The sequence below is a fragment of the Schistocerca gregaria genome, chromosome 1 (genome assembly GCF_023897955.1).
Source record: "Schistocerca gregaria isolate iqSchGreg1 chromosome 1, iqSchGreg1.2, whole genome shotgun sequence".
Lineage (NCBI taxonomy): Eukaryota > Metazoa > Arthropoda > Insecta > Orthoptera > Acrididae > Schistocerca > Schistocerca gregaria.
In genome coordinates, this window is record NC_064920.1 from 1,193,007,913 (window position 1) to 1,193,029,038 (window position 21,126).

General features: G+C 39.9%; 1 protein-coding gene and 1 non-coding gene across 11 annotated transcripts in view; one reads left to right on the forward strand and one right to left on the reverse strand.

Annotated features, from left to right (window-relative positions):
* LOC126284583 (caspase-1-like) overlaps positions 1-21,126 on the reverse strand; it is a 398,664-nt gene that overhangs the window by 56,750 nt on the left and 320,788 nt on the right. For 5 of the 10 annotated variants that reach the window (XM_049983636.1, XM_049983680.1, XM_049983628.1 and 2 more), the window contains exons 2-3: positions 14,536-14,603; positions 8,131-8,381 (exon numbers count right to left, since the gene is read on the reverse strand). In XM_049983636.1, the coding sequence (XP_049839593.1) occupies positions 8,131-8,381; positions 14,536-14,603 (319 nt within the window). Of the gene's footprint in view, positions 1-8,130; positions 8,382-14,535; positions 14,604-14,820; positions 14,995-16,268; positions 16,290-17,640; positions 17,955-21,126 lie in introns of those variants that run through there. The other 5 variants (XM_049983653.1, XM_049983618.1, XM_049983662.1 and 2 more) reach the window with 5 other exon arrangements.
* Trnak-cuu (transfer RNA lysine (anticodon CUU)) lies at positions 15,093-15,165 on the forward strand. The gene has a single exon. It is a non-coding gene; the product is annotated as a tRNA-Lys (tRNA).

Genomic DNA, 21,126 nt, shown 5'->3' on the forward strand with positions numbered 1-21,126 from the left:
TCAGTAGCTGCCCAATAAGCTGGTGACATCATGTGACGGAGGGATGTAAATGGTACAAAGTGAAAAGGACATGTGAGGAAGTAAAGGTGAACTGCAACAACTTGAAGGCAGGTAATCAGAGAGATGTGTTGACTATGAACATCATCGCATATGAGCAGCATGACTCCCCCATGAGACAGAATACCATCCTCAGGGGGAAGTTCAAAACAGACCAGGAAGAAATGCGAGAGCTCAAAGCAGTTGCGAGGGCACAATTTTGTTTCCTGAAGGCAGAGAACAAGTGGTTGCTGCAATTCTGCAAGCAGCCATAAATCCTATTAGTTGGATTGAAGACCACGAACATTCAACTGGAGGAGTCACGACGAGGAGAAACTGAAGGGGTGTCACCTCGGCGACTGCAGAATGCCAATCTTTGAAGACTTGCTCCTATAGAGCACAGAGGCAGGAGGATTATGCTCTACATAAGCCTGTTGAGTCCAGTGCACAGGAACAGTTGGTGATGCGCACTAGTGACACAGAGGTCAGCCGGGTGAGGGTATTACGTGGCTACGATGTCGAAGAGGATCTTTGAATTAGTAAAGGAGACTGTTTGTCTTTATTTGACTTCTTGGAGCCGTTCCAGTTGGCAGAGGAAGACTCAGATGTTGGTTGGCTGGAGGGACATAGGAAGTCTTCACAGGAGCCTGCCAGTTGTGTAACTGGTGGTTTGTTACTGAAGTAGGAGATGGGAACACTACCATGACACTGGGTTATTTCACAACCATGGTGCTATATTTGAGGTTGTATGTCTGCATGGCCATGCCTTGCGTGGAACAATATGTAATGAAAACAGTACTGTAGGTGCCAGATGGTAGAACGCAGCCATTCCGGCTAGCCAACAATGTGCGAGCGATCAGGTAAGGTGCTTTTATCTGCACCTGGATCTCCTAGACAGCCCATTCATCAAGATACGAGGGACAATCACGGGAGCGGGCAGCATGGTTGCCATTGCAGTTGATGCAGTGGGGAGGAGGCTGCCAACAATCATCCTCATGAGGATCACTACACATTTGGCTGGATGTCTACAGGACTCTCAAGTGTGGTTGTAACGATGACACTGGTAGCAGTGTATCTGGTTCATAATATACAGTCTGACTGCGATAACTTCATAAGCTGCTTTGATATTTGACAGAAAGACCACTCTATCAAAAGTGAGGAAGAGAGGCAACACCACCTTGATCAGAGAGGTACGTTTGAATTTCTGCCTTGGTCAGACCGCCGAGCAGCTTAGAGTAAATGACACCTAGGGAAGAATTCAGCAATCAGTGGGCCTAGACACAAACAGGATAGCCATGGAGGAGCAATGCTGCAAGCAGTTGTTGTGCTTGAGAATCAGAGGTAGTCTACAAAAGCAAAGTGCTATTGCATAAATGAGAACAGGATTTCACAGGGCCAGCAATTGCATCAACACCTTTCTCAACAATAAACGGATTTACTGTAGTGAAGCACTGACATCTTCAGTACATGAAACCACGAGAACTGCAGTGCAGCTGGGAGGGTCTTTGAATTGTGAGATTCATTCCGTTTATGTATAGTAGGCGTTGACTGTGAAGACTATTGACTCATTGTGAGAAAATCCCCATGATCCTCTGATGGTGCACTCCTTCCGGCTGTATGCCCCATTCAGAAGGGGGCACACCCGCCTTACGTGATTGTTCACACCTCAGTTCACACCTTCAGAACACCTGACACAGGGACCAAATGGAAAATTGGGAAGGTAACAGCTCAGGCAATCACTCCTCCCTGGGCCTGGCCTGTACCAGGGGGTACATGCAAACCCTGCCTATCAACAAAGGGCTGGGAATTACACATTACCCAGTCACCTGTTGTGCATCAGACGTGTTGGCCGGTCTTCAGGAGTGCATATGAAGGAAAAAGGAAAAGAGGAACCTCAAAGGACCAAAGTGGACGAATGATAGGAGAACGTGGACGAAGAAAAAAGGAATGAGAAACAGTCAAGAGAATTCTGATTCTGACTACCAAAAATGCACAATACATTTCCAAAAACACCCAGACATGTTCCCCAAGTGATGGGAAAAAGAACAGCGAGAGGATAGAGATGCAGCATGGAATGGAAAAGATGCTTCACAAGGTTGGGGCCCCATTGTAGCCGAGCATGAACCTGCCAAAGAGTGCCGAACCTCTTGAGGGGCGTGTAGATTGTCATTACAGTGCTTGCCCAACACACTGATTGCCACAGCAGAGCCTTGCACCTGTTGCCACATTCCTGCCAGCGGCCACAGCAGTGCCTCATGGCTACTGCCATGTGCCTGGACTGGGCTGGCCCGGTGGTGAAAAAGCCAACACTACATGTGCGGAAGAACAATTTGTACATGATTTTAGAGAGCTTAGACCATACTGAACACAAATGATACAGGCTTATTATCTAGCAGAAAAGACGGTACTCAAGTAATTCACATGGTAAATTTATTGTTCAAAAGGCCAAAGTGTTTCACGATAAACAAGATAAAAATAAATAGCTTATAATACATAGTCTCTAGAAACTGGGTGATTGGATACTGTAAGTGATGTGAAACTTGTTTGTTTTCTAATGATAGCAACCTAACCTGGCAAGAACACAATTTACACCCGAGAAAACTTTCCAGTGTTTAATACCACTTGAGAAAATGAAGATAACACAGTATATCTTTGCAGTAAATGATTAATGGAAAATCTCATATAAAGATGTGAAACAAATACTAACAAAGAGATAGGGGGGCTGGCCAGTACTTACCTCAGCTCAGTACAGCCGATAGATACACAAAAAACAACCGAAAATTTACGTTCCCAGCTTTCGGAATAAATGTTCCTTCATCAGGGAGGAGAGAGGGGAAAGAAAGGGAAGAAGGGTAAGTGGAAGGTCAAGTACCACAGTTGTGGAGCCTTTATCCGCCGGGAGTATGACAATAAAGCGGTCTGTTTTCAGCTCCTTCATGACATGGGATTCAGGGGTTGTCGGGATTTTCTTCAAGAAGGTCTGGGGGGCAACACTGGATGGGAGGAATTCCTGAATTGTCTGCAAGTGGTGGTTTTGGGGGAGGGGAGGAGGATCCTTTTGAGGAGGTGGTCGGAACTGTTCTAGACAAGGTTCAACACTGGGTCTAGTATTTGGGGGCTGTGCTTGGGTAGTGAAGCGATATTTCCAGTTGAGGTTCCGGGTGAATGAGAGGAGATCTTTAACCAGGGCAGTGTGGTTGAATTTAGGCGTGGGGCTAAAGGTTAAGCCTTTTGATAGAACAAACGTAGTGTACCACGTGCACATCCACAGTAGTTAGATATGATACTTGTGGGGCCACTCAACAGACTCCAAGAGTGTCCTATTCTTACAGAAGAATGCAACTTGGAATTGCACGTAAGTGCAAGTGCAGGGCCTCCGTGATCATGCAAAAATGCCGCAACATGACATAGTGTGGACTTGAATTATGTCTGGAATGGTACTGGAGGAAACAGACACCATGAATCCTGCAAGGCTGTCCATAAATCCCTAAGAGTACGAGTGTGTGTAGATCTCTTCTGACCAGCACATCACATTCCAAGGTTCCCAGATATGCTCAGTAATGTTTAAGTCCGGGGAGTTTCATGGCCATCGGAAGTGTTTAAACTCTGAAGAATGTTCCTGGAGTCACTCTGTAGCAATTTTGAACATGGGGGGTGATGCATTGTCCTGCTGGAATTGCCGAGTCAGTCAGAATGGGCAATGGACGTGAATGGATGCAGGTGATCAGACAGGATGCTAACATATGTGTCACCTGTCAAGAGTCGTACCTAGACGTATCAGGGGTCCCATATCACTCAACTGCACACGCCCTGCACCATTACAGAGCCTCCTTCAGATTGAACAGTCCCGATGACATGCAGGGTCCACAGATTCATGAGGTTGTCTCCAACCCATACATGTCCATCCGCTCGATACAATGTGAAATGAGACTCACCCAACCAGGCAATATGTTATCTGTCATCAACTGTCCCATGCCTATGTTGATGGACCCAGGCAAGGCATAAGGCTTCGTGCCATGCAGTCATCGAGGGTGCACAAGTGGGCCTTCAGCTCCGAAAGCCCATATCAATGATGTTTAGTTGAATGGTTCACATGCTGATACTTTTAAGGCTGATTTATGTACGTCCCCTACTGATATTGCAGAGAGGAAATATAGAATGACTAGAAAAGGCAGCTTAAGCTAATAGTGATACTGAATAGTGAGTAACGAGTTTCAGTAAATATGGCTTTAAATTATCTAAAGCATTAAATGCTACGCTTCGTTATGCACAGCTAGATTCTAAGTTTGTGGCATGTGGAAACTTGTTCATGCCTGAGAACAAGATAAGAAATATTTCCATTGCAGCATGGCCATAGTAACTATTTTGCATGATTGCACAGCATAACTTTTTTAACTGCCAAGTTCATAGTCCTATTCGAAATAAAAATGAAGCAACAGTAACGAGAGCTGAAAATTTAAATGCTGAACAATAGCTGTAATTTGATGAGAAAATCTGTTTCCAGGGACCACGTACTCCTTACACATAGACAGTTTCTAGAACATACAAATAGAGTGCGCTTTTCTCTGGCAAGGGCATTATATTGTTATTTAATGTCAACAAAGTGAATGATCACGCTCAGACTTGTGAGCCGAGTGTCGTCATCCGGGTTCAGTAAGAAGTGGTCATGTGCAACCACGTCTCACATAAAACGCCTGAAGAATTTGCTAAGAGTTGATTACGAGTTGAAAGTATTATGTCAGTCTGTTGGTTAAAAGAAATTTAAGACAATTTATTTGCACAAAAGCATGTTGAATTATTTATGAAATCTGTAGATAAAACAGCATCAAGGTTGTTGGTCAGTAACTACTATTGGTGGAACCTATTGATTTTTTAATACAGACTAAATGGTTTCTATGGACAATGATAACCTGTTAAATTAACATGGAAACATGATGCAGCATGAATGTGAAATGACCTTAATTGTTAACACAAGAGTATATGAACCTAGGCACTGTTAGGGAGTGTGATGTGTTGAAAGTATAATAAAATAATGTTGAATTGTACTGCTACTTCGAAGTGATATTCCTTTCCATTTTTAACATTTGCCAATATAAGCGACATATGTTCGTATTAGGAATCTGATCAAGTTCATTTAAAGGGGAAGAGTGTTCTCTCCAATGAGCTCCCATATTCGAGCCTGATAGCCACAGAATTAATAAACTAAGTACGGTAAGTAGCTTTACAATTGGACAATTGTTTTTTTAGTGAAGAATAGTGATTTGGAAAGCGGTAACAAGAAATATAAATTAATAATAGACTGAGGAGTCCACATGAAGTTTGTCATCACCAAGAAAATAATGTATGAAATGGAGATCTGTAGTATCCTGTATTTCAGTGGTTTGTGATGACCAACTCGACGAACACAGGGAACGGTGCCTATTTGACCATTACATCAAAGCACAGCATCTGAAAGTTGGAAGAGGAAACTTAACTGTCACAAGAATATTGTGGAGGAAGTTATACTTTTGTTTTGTACTTCTGGCTTTCAAGTGAAAACATAAAAAAAAATTTAAAAAGCCATCAGTAGAAGAGCAAATACCTAGATTCTGCTGTGGGAGCTCAACTCAATAATAGTGCACAATAGTGCTGGATTCAAAGATCTCAGGTTGAAGGAGTTAACTAAAGAAGTATCAGTAGAGAGCCAACTAACAATGGAACACAAGTAAAACTTCGACGCCACAGGTATAAATACAGTAAGAGCTAGAAAGAGCCCTACTTAGTAAAAACCAAGCACCAGTGACCTCCAGTATCAGTATGTATTTCTTCATGTGATGTTTGGTAATGTGCCCCAATTACTGTCACACTACAGATATTTATGTCATGTTTATCTTCATCTATAAATATTTTCGAGTTTGCTTCTGTGCCTATGTAGATCAGGCACAGATACAATAAAATTTTCTTCTCTTTGATTCGAATTACTGAAGTAGATAGTAAATATTCTTGTACTTTGTTGTTCTAATTTATCCTACTGACATGACCCGAGTGATGTATAACTTGAGAACTTATGCTATATTTTATGTATAGTCTTAAAATGTTACACAAAGTTAGATGAACATATGGTTTAAAATCCAATTTTATGAAAAATGTGTGTGTTTCCTTGACTGCTTGTGTACTAGGCTGTAGTTATATAATTGTCATTACAGTATTGAATCTTTTTGTAAAGCCTAACAATGTTTACATATGAACGAATTTGAAGTACTGTAACTGTTGAGCTTTTGGAAATATGAAGAAGGTAGAAGTATTAGAAAGCATGTTTAGTAACGTTGAACTGGATAAAAGAAAGTTATGATACACCTTTCGTAGCTTAGTAACTGATTTCATAAAGACAATTTTTTTATGCACAACCTATATCTGTAACATGGCTAGATTTGCATGCATATGCCTTTTCAGTTGTGAAGTATGATTGTACTCTTAGAAAAGTTAATGAGGAGGTAGAGCACTACAGAAGAGATATTTAACTGGACTGTACTACTTCAGTTTTCGTATTATTTTCATGGATACTGACTGAATACATCCAGTAAGGAGGAGCCATTGCAGGGTCATTCATCAGTATGCGGTTGTTTGTTTATCTTTGGAGCTTGTTGTTGGCTTGTAATTTTCTTTGACATTTCAATTTTTTTCCAAAATGCTTTGCTGGTGTTCTTTGAAAAATTCTACTTTGGGTGGGGGGAGGGGCGGGGGCCACTTTCTAAGGAGTACTGCTATCTTTGGCATTAGGGTGTAGTAAAACTTACTGCTTCCACAACAATGGTTTCTGGAACTTTTGAAACTGAGTGTGCCCTTCTCTGGTGGGGCATTGTCTTGTTACTTAACACCAACAATGCCCAAGCAACTTGTCACGCACAAACTTGGGCGCAGGGGCGAGTCGCACGGGTTAAGAAAAAAGCAGTCATACGCAGCCACGTCATGCTTAAATTGTCCAAAGAATTTAATAAAGAGTTTATTATGAACTGAAAGTATTACACTGGTTTCTATGGCAAGTTTATTTATGGACAGGCTTGCAGAATTATTTATTAAATTTGTGGAAGAAGCATCATCGTGGTTGTTGGTCATCACTTTCACTGGCAGAAAATATTGATATTTGAAAAAATATAAAACAGCTTAAAAGACCAGTGACAACCTGTTAAATTACTGTAGAAATGCAATGCAGCAATGGTTGCTTCAGAATGAATGTGAAATGAACTTACTTGTTAACACAATATTAGATGATCCTAAGTATTGTTAGGAAGTGTGCGACATGCCAAAAGGATAAAGTTATTGCTATTTTGCCGAAAACTGACATTTACATATCATAGCTGTGTATAGAATACAGATTTATTCTTTTTCAAAAAAAAAAAAAAAAAAAAAAAAAATCAGCCAATGTTGATAATGTTATTTATTTGCACAAACTGTGCCATAATCGGTTTTGAACCAATAGGTTCAACTTAAGGTGGCTGTTCACGTCAAGATGGATCTTTGCTGAAGTTTACATACGTTTTTGGCTCTTTATTCCCATTTGTGGCAATAGAATCTTGGGATGGTGGTGTAGTACAACAACAAATGATGTCAGAAATGCCTATTTAAATGTAACTATCCGGCATAAAATTGAACACACAGTAAACAAATCCAAGACTGAGCTGTTGCAATATTTTACTTATATTAACAATTTGTACTGATATTATTTCAAAGTGACTTTTTTTTTTTTTAAATTGAGAGATCAATATTAGCAAGTGAAAGAGACATATTAATATTAGGTGCATGGTCAAGTTTATTTAGTAGAGAAGCATGTTCTCTCTGTATAGCTCCCATACTTAAGTCTGACAGCCGTAAAATAAATGAAATATGAGAGAAGCTCTACAACATGGAGCAGTAAGATAAATAAAATTAATTTATTTCATATGTTTCTTTGTAAGACAATTCATTCTGCTAGTAAAGAAATGGGTTCTCGCCTATTTTCTTTTACTGCTGAAATAAATGGGGAAGATTTTAAGATACCTTTTTCCGAGAACCAACCAATATCAAAAACATAAAATCTTAATTATTCACAATCTTACAGATTCAATTTCAACTCACCTTCTTCAACAATTTCTTTGACAGACTTGTATGTGAGATCATCATATACTTTGACCTCAAATCCAAGTTTCGAGAGAGACTCGCTGAGGTTGTTACGGTCTACTTTGGTTCCTGCACGTGACTTCAAACTTTGAATATCAAAATTTTCATGATTGAAAATTACCGCAAGGCCTCTTTTCTTGTGAGACATGCTATAATACACTGCATCAATCTCTGCTGGCATTCTTGCAAATAATGCTGGAGAACCATTGCTGTGAAAAATACAGTAGCATTAAACACGAAAAAATGTGGTACACAACTTGTTACAACAAGAGTTAAAAAATATTCCTAATCATATGTTTAACAACAAAGAAATTCTCTCTGCACAGCAAAGTGAGTGATATATATTCCCATGTGGAAGTTTCTTTCTTTAGGCCTAAATATGTCTGCTTGTGTCTGTGTATGTGTGTGTGTGTGTGTGTGTGTGTGTGTGTGTGTGTGTGTGTGTGTGTGTGCGCGCGCGCGAGTATACACCTGTCCTTTTTTTCCCCCTAAGGGAAGTCTTTCCGCTCCCGGGATTGGAATGACTCCTTACCCTCTCCCTTAAAACCCACATCATTTCGTCTTTCCCTCTCCTTCCTGAAGAAGCAACCATCGGTTGCGAAAGCTAGTAATTCTGTGTGTGTGTTTGTGCGTTTTGTTCATTGTGCCTGTCTGCCGGCACTTTCCCGCTTGGTAAGTCTTGGAATATTTGTTTTTAATATATTTTTCCCATGTGGAAGTTTCTTTCTATTTTATATATATATTAAAAACAAAGATTCCAAGACTTACCAAGCGGGAAAGCCCCGGTAGATAGGCATAATGAATAAAACAAACACAGAATTTCGAGCTTTCGCAACCGGCGGCTGCTTCGTCAGGAAAGAGGGAAGGAGAAGGAAAGATGAAAGGATGTGGGTTTTAAGGGAGAGGGTAAGGAGCCATTCCAATCCCAGGAGCGGAAAGGCTTACCTTAGGGGGAAAAAAGGATAGGTATATACTAGCACGCGGCGCCCGCCCACACACACACACACACACACACACACACACACACACACACACACACACACACACACACATCCATCCGCACATATACAGACACAAGCACAACTGGCTGTTTCTGTCATTAGTGCTGACATACACATCCACCAGCTTAGGTACCTAGAGGTGTGCGTCCACTGGCTTTCTCGTTGCCTAACATAAGACCATAAAGAGTTACAGAGGACCATCTGCGCAGAATTGCTTGCATGTTACAAGGCTGATTGTTACAATTTTTTGTCAAACATCGTCACACGCAATGAAACATCACTTTGAACCGGAAACAAAATGGGAATCCATTAAGTGGTGCTACACCACCTCTCCTCTGAAGAAAACGTTCAAAGCTGCACCCTAAGCAGGTAAAGTCATGACAACAGTCTTCTGTGACTCTGGAGAGGCCATTCTGTTTGAAGTCCTCCCTCATGGTGCAAGGATCGAATCTCAAGTGTATTGTGCTGCCCTCAGGAAATTGAAAGAAAGTACTTCAGTTTCTTTATTGCGATAAAAATCGAATTACCTTCTCCTTCTCCATGATAACACAAGGTCTGACTCAAGTCTGCACTCCCGAGAGGAGATCACAAAACTACACTGGACTGTACTTCCTCATCCACCCTACAGCCCAGACCTCACATCATTTGACTTTTGTCTACTTGGCCCAATGAAGGTTGCAGTCCACAGGTTAGTAGTACATGGATGGGAAGGTTATTGACGCAGCAAGACACTGACTCCAACACTGACCATTACAGTGGTACCATGCAGGCATACAGGATGTCCCAGTAAGGTGGTATAAGGCTGCCACATTTAACAGAGACTATGTTGAAAAATAAGGTTTTATAGCAGTAGCCAACAGAGTGGGAAATAATATGGTTTATTGGAATCCTGAAGTAAACTAACTTGCTTTCAGAAATAAAATATATTACTTATTGAACACTACTCATATTTCGCAACTGAAAAGCACTGCAGGGTTCCCTAAGGTTTTTTTTTTTATGTTTATGCTACATAATCCACTAAAACAGTTCAGTGTAACTACAAAATTCTTGAGAAAATTGACTTTTAAGTTTTCCAAGCAGGCTTTAAGTCACTAAAGTTAGGATGATGTTTCGACAAAACCGCAATGCTCAGCCAGTAGTGTTAGAGACTGGTAATACTCCTGGCTCGCTGATTCAGGTATAATTGCAATCTTTTTTTTTCTCATGCAGTTCAAATACCTGCACCGTTTAAATATAAAATTCATCAAATATATGCTAATTAATTATTTTTTATGAAAAATGAACATTAGTTGAGGGGAAACATGATACTTGAGTGCCCATGTGTGACGACAGTCAACAGTACTTCTACAAAATTTACAGTATGTCCCATTACTATTAGTTGACGGTAGTTGCCTTTACTTGTTCACTTTATGAAGAGTTACAGTATGCTGACTTTTGGGAGTAGCTGTGCAATACAAATAAGAGGACATACATTTTTCACAAAAATGATAATTATGTATGTTAATTATCATATATTTGATGACTTTTATACTTAAAAGACATGGGTATTCAAACTGAACAAAACAATTGAAAAAAATGACCACCATGAAACTTGAACCAATGATAACTAGTTTTGAATGCTACTAACTGAGCCATACAGCCCACCCAAAACTAGTCCAAACTTCAGTGAATTAAGGCTGCCCGCAAAACTTCGGTTGGTTTTATTGAGTATTTTTTTGGAGTTGCATCTGTTTGCTTTGTGTCACTGATATTTGAGTTCTAACTTCATATACAATATATACAAAAAATTACAAAAATCCAATTGCCATTTGGCCTCCTTGTAAGTTAAACCAGTACGATTTGTGTAACAACTTAACTGTACTACTACTTCTAAAATACATTAAAAGTTGAAGTACATGTTCATAAAACACATTTCTTTACCAAGTCTTATAAGACTGTTTACATTTAACATCAGATCTGGTGCATATTGTCTGTTTCTTTCATTATAAGAACAAAGAAGTTCTTTTGATAAGTAATTGCAACAAGGGAATGAAAAATTAACAGAGTAGTTCTGTGTTTTTTCCCTTGCTTCTAAAAGAACCTATCAGAAGAAGAATAATGTCTTTCACAATGGTTCTATAAAACATTCTCGGACTTTGTGCTGCGTCAATTCACGGTAAAAGCTCACCCTTTCGACGATTTCCACCAGCATCATCGTCAGGAGCAACTGACTGTCAAAATTGCTGCTGTGGTGGCCTCATATAGCTTAAGGACAGCTTCTGATTGGTGGGTTGTTATGTCATGCTGTTACAGATAGTGTCAATGTCTCTTCTAATGGTGCCACCATTCCGACCATCACGTAAACATTGCACTGAATGTCAACAGCTCTTCTCTGCATCAGGAGCTCGTTTCCATGCATCGCTAAATGGTTTATGGTTATGGTTGAAGGTAGCTGGAGTAATCCGCAGTTGCTGAGCGAAGACTCTCAAAAATAAAATACTGTTTTAGAAACAAAATTTTTTCCCAGGCTCTTACATACAGGGGCTCTACAATTAAAGAGGCTGTAGAAATAACAACATGTGAAAACAAAAAACCTTCAACACTAATTACTTTGCTTGTAAAATCTATGCAACATGGACTTGGGAGTTGTTTACACTGAATAACATTGCTTATTTTGCATGTCGTCCTCTACTTGCGACACATCTGTGTAACTGTCAAAAGTTAAGTATTGTCATTTATTTTTTTGTAATAAAACTCTTAATATGATATGGTCGAATGCTGTCTAGCGATCCGAGAATGCAGATTTCCTGGAGACCCCAAACTTGTCAACTAGGCTGGATTTAATACCAGTGAAGTCACATTGCATCCTTTTGTAGTGTTTTATAATGGTGATAAAATAAAACTCTAATGTCTGAATTTCTATTTCCAAATAGGGGCTCTTGTAAAGAAGCTTAATCATTTACGAATCTTTTCATTGTTCTATTTATATGGTGAGTAGCACTCTACTTTTCATAATATTATTGTTATTCAATCCTTGAGTTTTCAGAGCTAAGAAGATTATGTAGTTGCACTAAATGCTTTTCTAGTCATAGCTGATCTCAATATCAAAGATCAAGTTAACTGACAAAGGAAATGAGTTGTTCTTTTGTGGTTGCAGCTGAAAAAGAATTCCCAGCACACACCTTCATAAGATTACGACATTGGTACAGAATGGCACAAAGTAGATGTGTTTGCAATGGACTTGTGGTGACCCATTTAAAGGCTTGCTGCTAGACAACACTTACAAAGACCATTTGAAAATCAAGTCTTGATAGCTACATTTTTGTTAAATGAACCATTACTTGCATCCATTTTGGATTATGTGCAACAAATTAACACTAACAAAATGAAGTAAGGTTATAATGCCAATTCAGTACAGTCTCATTGAAGCTAACCAATAGTGCCAGTTCTCAAAAATGGTGGCAGGTTGATTGCATTTTTGAAAAGGCCATCAAGATTTCCTACTTCACTGCAATTTTAATCACCTAAATCCTGAAATCTAAGACGTGGTAGTTGAATGTATCCTAAAAAAGGATGAACCATAAGTCTTTAAACTTAAGTTACTGCTTCACGCAGCTTCTTTCTCCTCCCCTCCTCTTTATCACAGAACGACTGCTCAAAATTATCAAAATGAGAACAACATTCATTAAAGTCGTACCTAAGCAGTTGTTTCAACACAAGCTTTCATTACTTATCAGGTACGGATAAAGACGAATATTCTACACTACTCATCAGGTTTGGCCAGTGACAAAGGAAATACATGACATACATCGTAAATGCTGTAGTGACTACAACGTAATTATCAATGATGATTTTTTCAAACCAGCTAAGCTACAGATCAGCCTGTTACTACAACCATATTTGTTACTTTTGCATTTTGTTGGCTTCACCAACTCACATCCAGATTTCCGACCTAACACGGACCTCTGACTAACCTACAAATCAGTGTCACAACAATCAGGGTTTCTTTCACAGTAGTTAGCTTTGCCAACCAATAACCAGACTGTTAAAACACACATCATAATGTGACACGGCAGCAGCCATATTATGTCATTGTTCAAAGCCAATGACTTGTACTGAATATTCGTCTTGGCCCTCAGGAACATAGTATAGGATTAATACCCATTTAATTCAATTGTCAGTAAGCATCATACCACAGTCACATGACAGAACACAGATTTTCTCAATTTTGTATCTCTCTCTCTCTCTCTCTCTCTCTCTCTCTCTCTCTCTCGTAACATCACACAAATGTTACAGCATTAATGTGTTCCTTATCAAGTACAGCTTAAACCAAGACCTTTACAGTGATAATCAGTTTCAGATTCCTAGTATGAATGGTCCCCTGATGTTAAAGACACAGCTGTTTTACTAAAACAAGCAACTTTCATTTCTGAAATTTGCAAGAAAAAAAACCATGTATCAATAAAATATGAAATTTAGTACTTTCAGTGTACTCAATGGGTACATACAATTAAACAAATATGCATCACACACTATGTTGTCCAAACCTTTGCTTTATTGGGCATGGACTGATCTACACATACATGGCAGTGTAGTGTTTATAATAACAACAATAATAATAATAATAATATGTATCAAGTGCTGTGGTGTCATTTGGTGAGGGTTTGTGTGCTGTGATCTGCCACTGTCCTGTTTTCACATGGCTATTTGTGATGTGTCACCATTGACCAAAGGAAATTTTAGCTGCTGTTTCATAGCACCATTTTCATGACATTCATTTCTACATTTGTTGGAAGTCTAAATACGTAATAAATACTGCACTCTATTCTACTATTCAGCACTTAATCTTTGTAATCATTACAAAAGAATGATAAATCTGCTAAAGTAACTTAACCAATTTGTTTCAAATTTTTGATTCCAACTTTTGTTTACATTTGAAAGGTTACTATTTTTTCCTTTATGAAAAGATCTTTTATACTGTCAACACATGCAAACACAGTACCAAATTATGCATATGAAATGGGTTAAAAACAATATACTGTACTTGATAAACAGGTATTTTAATTTGTGTGTGTGTGTGTGTGTGTGTGTGTGTGTGTGTGTGTGTGTGGAGGGGTCGGGGTGGGGGTGGAGTGACTGAAATAGTGAACATAGCAAAGGGAGAAAGAGAACAATAAGGTGGAAGGGGGGGGAGGGGGAATCGATTTTAGAACTGTTACTGACAGCCTATCTTTGCTCTTAACAAAGACTGCTGCACAACACGCCTTCCGCGAATAATTAGCGCTCATAACACAAATTGTGTGTCTGACGTTTGTGTTGCCCTGAAAGAAGTACTCGTATAATGGAATGGTACTTCTGATGATAAAACAATAAATGTACTTACTAACGCAATCCTTGAGCATCCCCCGCGTCAGAAGAAGGGGTTTCCGTCGTGTCTGTACTAGCCATTATCTGAAAAGTAAATAAAAGTTAGCATATACCGGTCTTCTCAGAAATCGCTTGCTCTTGCATACATACAAAAAAGGGAAAGTCATGAAAATTAGCCATTCATTAAACTGTCCATATTAAATACACTTTCGTTCGCATGGAAAAGGACAAGGCACTTATAAAACGAACAAGATAAACACATGTCATTTAATAGATTTAAGTTTTAGGAATAAACACCTACGTTATTGTCTTGCAGACTTGCAAGTAGCACGTTCGTTACAACTAGTACCGCCAGATGGTGCCAAAATGGGTATTTGAAAGAAGCCAAATAAAATACCAAATTTACCGAGTTTTCATGGAAAACAACTACGAACTGCATTTACTACAGTTCGTAGGGTATAAAGCAAACTTAAGAGCTACACAGCAAACTTTCACCAAACACTGACGGAACCTAGAACAACAAAGGACCCTCTGTGGAGCTTTACTACAAACAGAATCCTATACACCGCAACTGCCCGGCTAGCTCAGTCGGTAGAGCATGAGACTCTTAATCTCAGGGTCGTGGGTTCGAGCCCCACGTTGGGCGTAATTTTTTTCTTCCCCTTTCCTTTTTCATATATGTTTATAATTTCGATGCTAAAGAGCTCCAGAATGGCCCTGCACTCAGGCGCCGCATATTATGTTATTAGTAGAGGAATAATTAAAACCAGTCTGAACCATCAATAAATTCAAAAGTTTAAGAATTTTATAGGTATATTTTAGACATAAGACTTATTTTTTTTCCGAAGACAACTGTAAGACAATAGCCCGTTCCTGACCGGCAAAGAGTTTGTGGGTATCATGAAACGACCAATGTTTAGCACTTCTGCGCAAATGAAGCCAAAGAGCCATAGTTGAAGGTTCTTCAGAATTTAACAACATGCACAGTGATAAGGTTATCACTCAGTAAAAATCAGCACTCAATTACAGTTACACCTCTGAATACAAGGACCATCACATTACCCCAAGTCACAATTATTCCGGGATAAGGCATACCACTTTTAGCTTTCCTTAACGTATGAAGAAGGCAAAAAAATCAAATACATCAAAATATGTTAGTGTAACAAAACTGTAAAACCGGCTGCTATTACTGCAGGACATATAACCCAAACCATGAGCAGAATGGCGAAATGAAATTTCGAAAATAGTTCAAATTGCTCTAAGCACTATGGGACTTAACATCGGAGGTCACCAGTCCCCTAGACTCAAACTACTTACACCTCACTAACCTAAGGATATCACAGACATCCATTCCCGAGCCAGGATTGAACCTGCAACCGTAGTAGCCGGATGGTTCCGGACTGAAGCGCCTAGAACCGCGCGGCCACAGGAAATGAATTTAATTACGGAAACTTGCACCAGAAAATTTTAAAGCTAATACACCAAACGTCATCTTAACGCTCCGAATGACCTGTCTTATGTAGAAAAGACATTTGCCGGCAAAAATACTATCTTTGAATAAGGAGGAAATTAGGGTGCAATAATAAACTGTATACACAGTTCAGCATTACAAAAAAAGTGACAGAAATAAAGGAGCTACTAAAAAAACCTTAAGTCCATTACTGAATAAAAAAATTAGATTCACTTAAACCAGAATTAAATAAGACATCATTAGTTGTGTAAGTAGTGCTAAGTGATTCAAAAACATACCATCATGCTACAGGAAAAACCTGGGCAATATAATAGAAGAGCTGGAGAAGATATGCAGTAAATCGTCACCACCCAAGAACAGCCTGCCAATTTACTTAATGAATTTAACATTACGATAAATGCTTCCACTGGACAAACAGAACTACATAGCTAGCACGCTCAGGGCTTATTGATGAACGTGAAAAAAATGTGACAGACTAATAATCTGATTCGAGAGTTCTGGGAAACGTGATGTATAGTACACTGAGGGAAAACATCGTGGTATAACAAAAGATGTTAACGTAAACGTTATTAATTTATGTAGCATAAAAGATAGCCTGTAAGCTTAAGAAATTCACATAAAATTTGAAGAATAAAGAATATGGTGCACATCATCTAATAAATACAACAGATATATAAGTAATGAAGCACGCAGCAACTGTTAGAGCTATATATATATATATATATATATATATATATATATATATATATATATATATATAAAAAACTACACTTTGCTCTTCATCGCAGAGGACTTAGATATAGATTGAACTTTTTTAAAACACTAATAGCAATGAAGCGTGTGTGTCAACTGAATGAACTTCCATTAAATGTCGATATTTCTGTTTTTAGATTTAACTTCCGATAAATACAGAAGGTCGGAGGACTTGTTTTCTCTGTACGCCACACAAAACCATTAAGAATTCGTTAAAAAATTAAAAAGTGCTTATTTCTTGCATCTATATTGCTATGCTACTACCGCCCCGCAAACATCTGCATTTTTTATATTTCTCAAGAAACTCTTGTCAACGTTCCGTCCGCCTTGCACCATGTTACGAATATCTGGAGTTACGTATGTGTGAACTATGTAACTGATGTAGCACAAATTCAGTGCGTCTCAACTGCATTTACTTTAACACATTTTGTAATTTAACGAGTCTCTTCTACATTACAATCTTTTAAATTTGTACGTAATTGAGGTAAAATTAGATTTCCGATCTCGAAAGAGAAATAGTTCGGTTCCAAGCCATCGTATGTATTTTTAACTCGTATTCAGAAGAATCTCCTCTACAGATTTCTTAATCACGGAATCAGACTTTTCGTCAATTGAACACTGCTACATAGGTCTACTACACAGGCTTCTGCACTCGAGTTACTGTTACGCAAAACTCTTATTTCATGTTCTTCCTTTTCTTGTACAGTGTATGTCATAAAATATTCATTATTTCCTACATGACCAAAAATTTATATTTAGCTAATTGCGATCGCAAATTCACCGGCCATAAACGGAATGACTACATCACACAGTTTTTGTGTTTTCTCAAATACTTAACACACTTTTTTTTTCCTAGAAGGCAAAACTTTTCGCATTATTCTAACAGTATATACATACCCAAGACAAGGTACAAGCCATTTCCTGATCCGCCCTAACGTCCAGTATTTGATGGCACAGCTTGCAGTGGTTCAGTTCGCTTCGCACACCCTTCTCTACTCACTGCCAGACGTAAACAGGCAAACACCACTCGGCCGTTGCCTCAGCTAAACGCCGGTACCGTATTCGACTGGTGACTACATAAAGTGCTCATTGTCTGGACTGCCACTGCCAATTGTCAGTTATGGAAGTGAGAAGATTTAACGGCCCTCGAATTGACTGGCTCTTAACTGACGTGACGCTTCCACATTTCACAAACTGACGATGCACATACTAACCATTGTAAAACGTTGGTCTCACAGGCCAAAATTCTCAAATGAATTAAGTTTACTGAAATGTTCGTGTCAGACGCAGTTAAACGTGGGAAACAAGGACGTAATGCAACTACACTCACAAGACAAGAAAACAACAGGCCCTGTTTTAAACAGAGCAAATAATTGAGGAGCGCAGGAACAAAGCCCGATACATCCACTTTTGCTGCATTCGCGTGTTTGAGCTGTAAGGGGGAGATGCGGGAGTAATACATGCTGCCACAAAATAATTTTCAGCACAACGCAAATGTTTTATGGTGGTTTTTTTTTATATATATAGCTTGTGGAGCCATTTCTGTCTTCAGGTCTTCAGTCGTGAGACTGGTTTGATGCAGCTCTCCATGCTGCTCTATCCTGTGCAAGCTTCTTCATCTCCCAGTACCTACTGCAACCTACGTCCTTCTGAATCTGCTTACTGTATTCATCTCTTGGTCTCCCTCTACGATTTTTACCCTCCACGCTGCCCTCCAATACTAAATTGGTGATCCCTTGATGCCTCAGAACATGTCCTACCCTGGGGGGAGGGGCGTCTCCTCCCCCCTTGGGGTTTTACCTGTTCCGTAAATTTTGTTTCGCCGGTTTTTTGGAATGGGGGACTGATGACCTTAGCTGTTTAGTCCCCCCATAAACTTCCCAACAACAACATGTCCTACCAACCGATCCCTTCTTCTGGTCAAGTCGTGCCACAAACTTCTCTTCTGCCCAATCCGATTCAATACTTCCTCATTAGTTATGTGATCTACCCATCTAATCTTCAGCATTCTTCTGTAGCACCACATTTCGAAAGCTTCTATTCTCTTCTTGTCCAAACTATTTATCGTCCATGTTTCGCTTACATACATGGCTACACTCCATACAAATACTTTCAGAAATGACTTCCTGACACTTAAATCTATACTCGATGTTAACAAATTTCTCTTCTTCAGAAACGCTTTCCTTGCCATTGCCAGTCTACATTTTATATCCTCTCTACTTCGCCATCATCAGTTATTTTGCTCCCCAAATAGCAAAACTCCTTTACTACTTTAAGTGTCTCATTTCCTAATCGAATTCCCTCAGCATCACCTGAATTAATTCGACTACATTCCATTGTTCTCGTTTTGCTTTTGTTGATGTTCATCCTATATCGTCCTTTCAAGACACTGTCCATTCCGTTCAACTTCCAAGCCTTTTGCCGTCTCTGACAGAATTACAATTTCACCGGTGAACCTCAAAGTTTTTATTTCTTCTCCATGGATTTTAATACCCACTTCGAATTTTTCTTTTGTTTCCTTCACTACTTGCTCAATATACAGATGGAATAACATCGGGGAGACACTACAACCCTGTCTTACTCCCTTCCCAACCACTGCCTCCCTTTCATGTCCCTCGACTCTAATAACTGCCATCTGGTTTCTATATAAATTGTAAATAGCCTTTCGCTCCCTGTATTTTACCCCTGCCGCCTTCAGAATTTGAAAGAGATTATTCCAGTCAACATTGTCAAAAGCTTTGAAGCCGTTTAGAGATCACTATTTGTTACTTTCTGTATTAACAGCAAATGCGGATTTATCGGCTTTTGTTCCCGCGCTCCTCAGTTTATGTTGCCCCGGTGCCAAAGCCTTAGATGTTACCTTCGATAATAATAAGCGTGCATGCACACGCAAGCGATCACTACGTAGTACATGGCAGTACATTTTTTTTTTTTTAAATTAAAAAACGAGGCGTTGTGTTGTGCTCCGTGCAGTTCACTGATAGGGCAGGAAAGAATTATTGCTCACACGAATGCCTCTTTGTTGATATTACTAGTCTGATTTCTTCGCGGTCTTATGGAGTGGTACTTGGGGGCAGAAGAATATTCGAGGACATCGCCTTGAAAGAACGAAAGAAGCTTAGGGTTTAACGTCCTGTCGGGATCTTGGTCGTTTGAGGCGGAACAAAAGCTCGAGCTGTGTCGAGGATGGAATAATGGAAATGAAGTCCCATGCTTCTTTACAGAGCATAGGGGAACGATGCGGGAGACCCGCACCGCTTTATTAGGCAAGGTCCTAGTGGAGGTGGTTTGCCATTGCCTTCCTCCGACCGTGATGGGGATGAAAGATAATGAAGACAACACAACAACACCCAGTCATCTCGAGGCAGGAAAAATCTCTGACCCCGCCGGGAATCGAACCCGGAACCCCGCGCACGGGAAGCGAGAACGCTACCGCGAGACCACGAGCTGTGTCGAGGATGATGATGATGAGTCCCATACTCCGTTTACCGAGCGTAGGGGAGCGACGCGGGAGACCCGCGCCGCCATACTAGGCAAGGTCCTAGTGGAGGTGGTTTGACATTGCCTTCCTCCGACCGTAATGGGGATGATTGATGATGATGATGAAGACGACACAAACACTCAGTCATCACGAGGCAGGTGAAAAATCCCTGACCCCGCCGGGAATCGAACCCGGGACCCCGTGCTCGGGAAGCGAGAACGCTACCGCGAGACCACGAGCTGTGTCGAGGATGGGGCAGGAAATCGGCGCTCGGCCGCGCCCTTCAAAAGAACCAAGCCGGTGAACAGTGGTCGTCAAACGTTTTGCTAAAGGGTCAACACTGACACTGTAGGGCGACACCTAGATCAGCATCTACATCTACACGGATACTCTGCAAATCACACGCAAGAGGGTTCATCGAGCCATCTTCATAACAATTCTCTATTATTCCATTCCCGAACAGCACACGTATGTATCTTTCCGTGCGAGCTCTGATATCCCTTATTTTATTATGATGTTCGTTTCTGCCTACGTAGGTCGGCATCAATAAACTATTTTCGCATTCGGAGGAGAAAATTGTCGATTGAAATTTGGTGAGAACCGCGCAGCAGTACTCCGAAAGAGGACGGACAAGCGTAGTGTAGACAGTCTTTTTAGTGGATCTGTTACATATTCTAAGTGTTCTGCCAATAAACGCAGTCTTCCTTTTGCCTTCCCCACCACATTTTCGATGTTTTCTTTCCAATTAAGTTGTTCGTAATTGTGATTCAAAGGTATTTAGTTTAATTTACATAGGAATGGGGGGGGGGGGGGGCGTAAAGCGGCCACTCAAAGAGAAATTCAATTTTCACGAAATCGTGGCTATTGACGGCGCTTACCACATACACATTCTGAATATCATA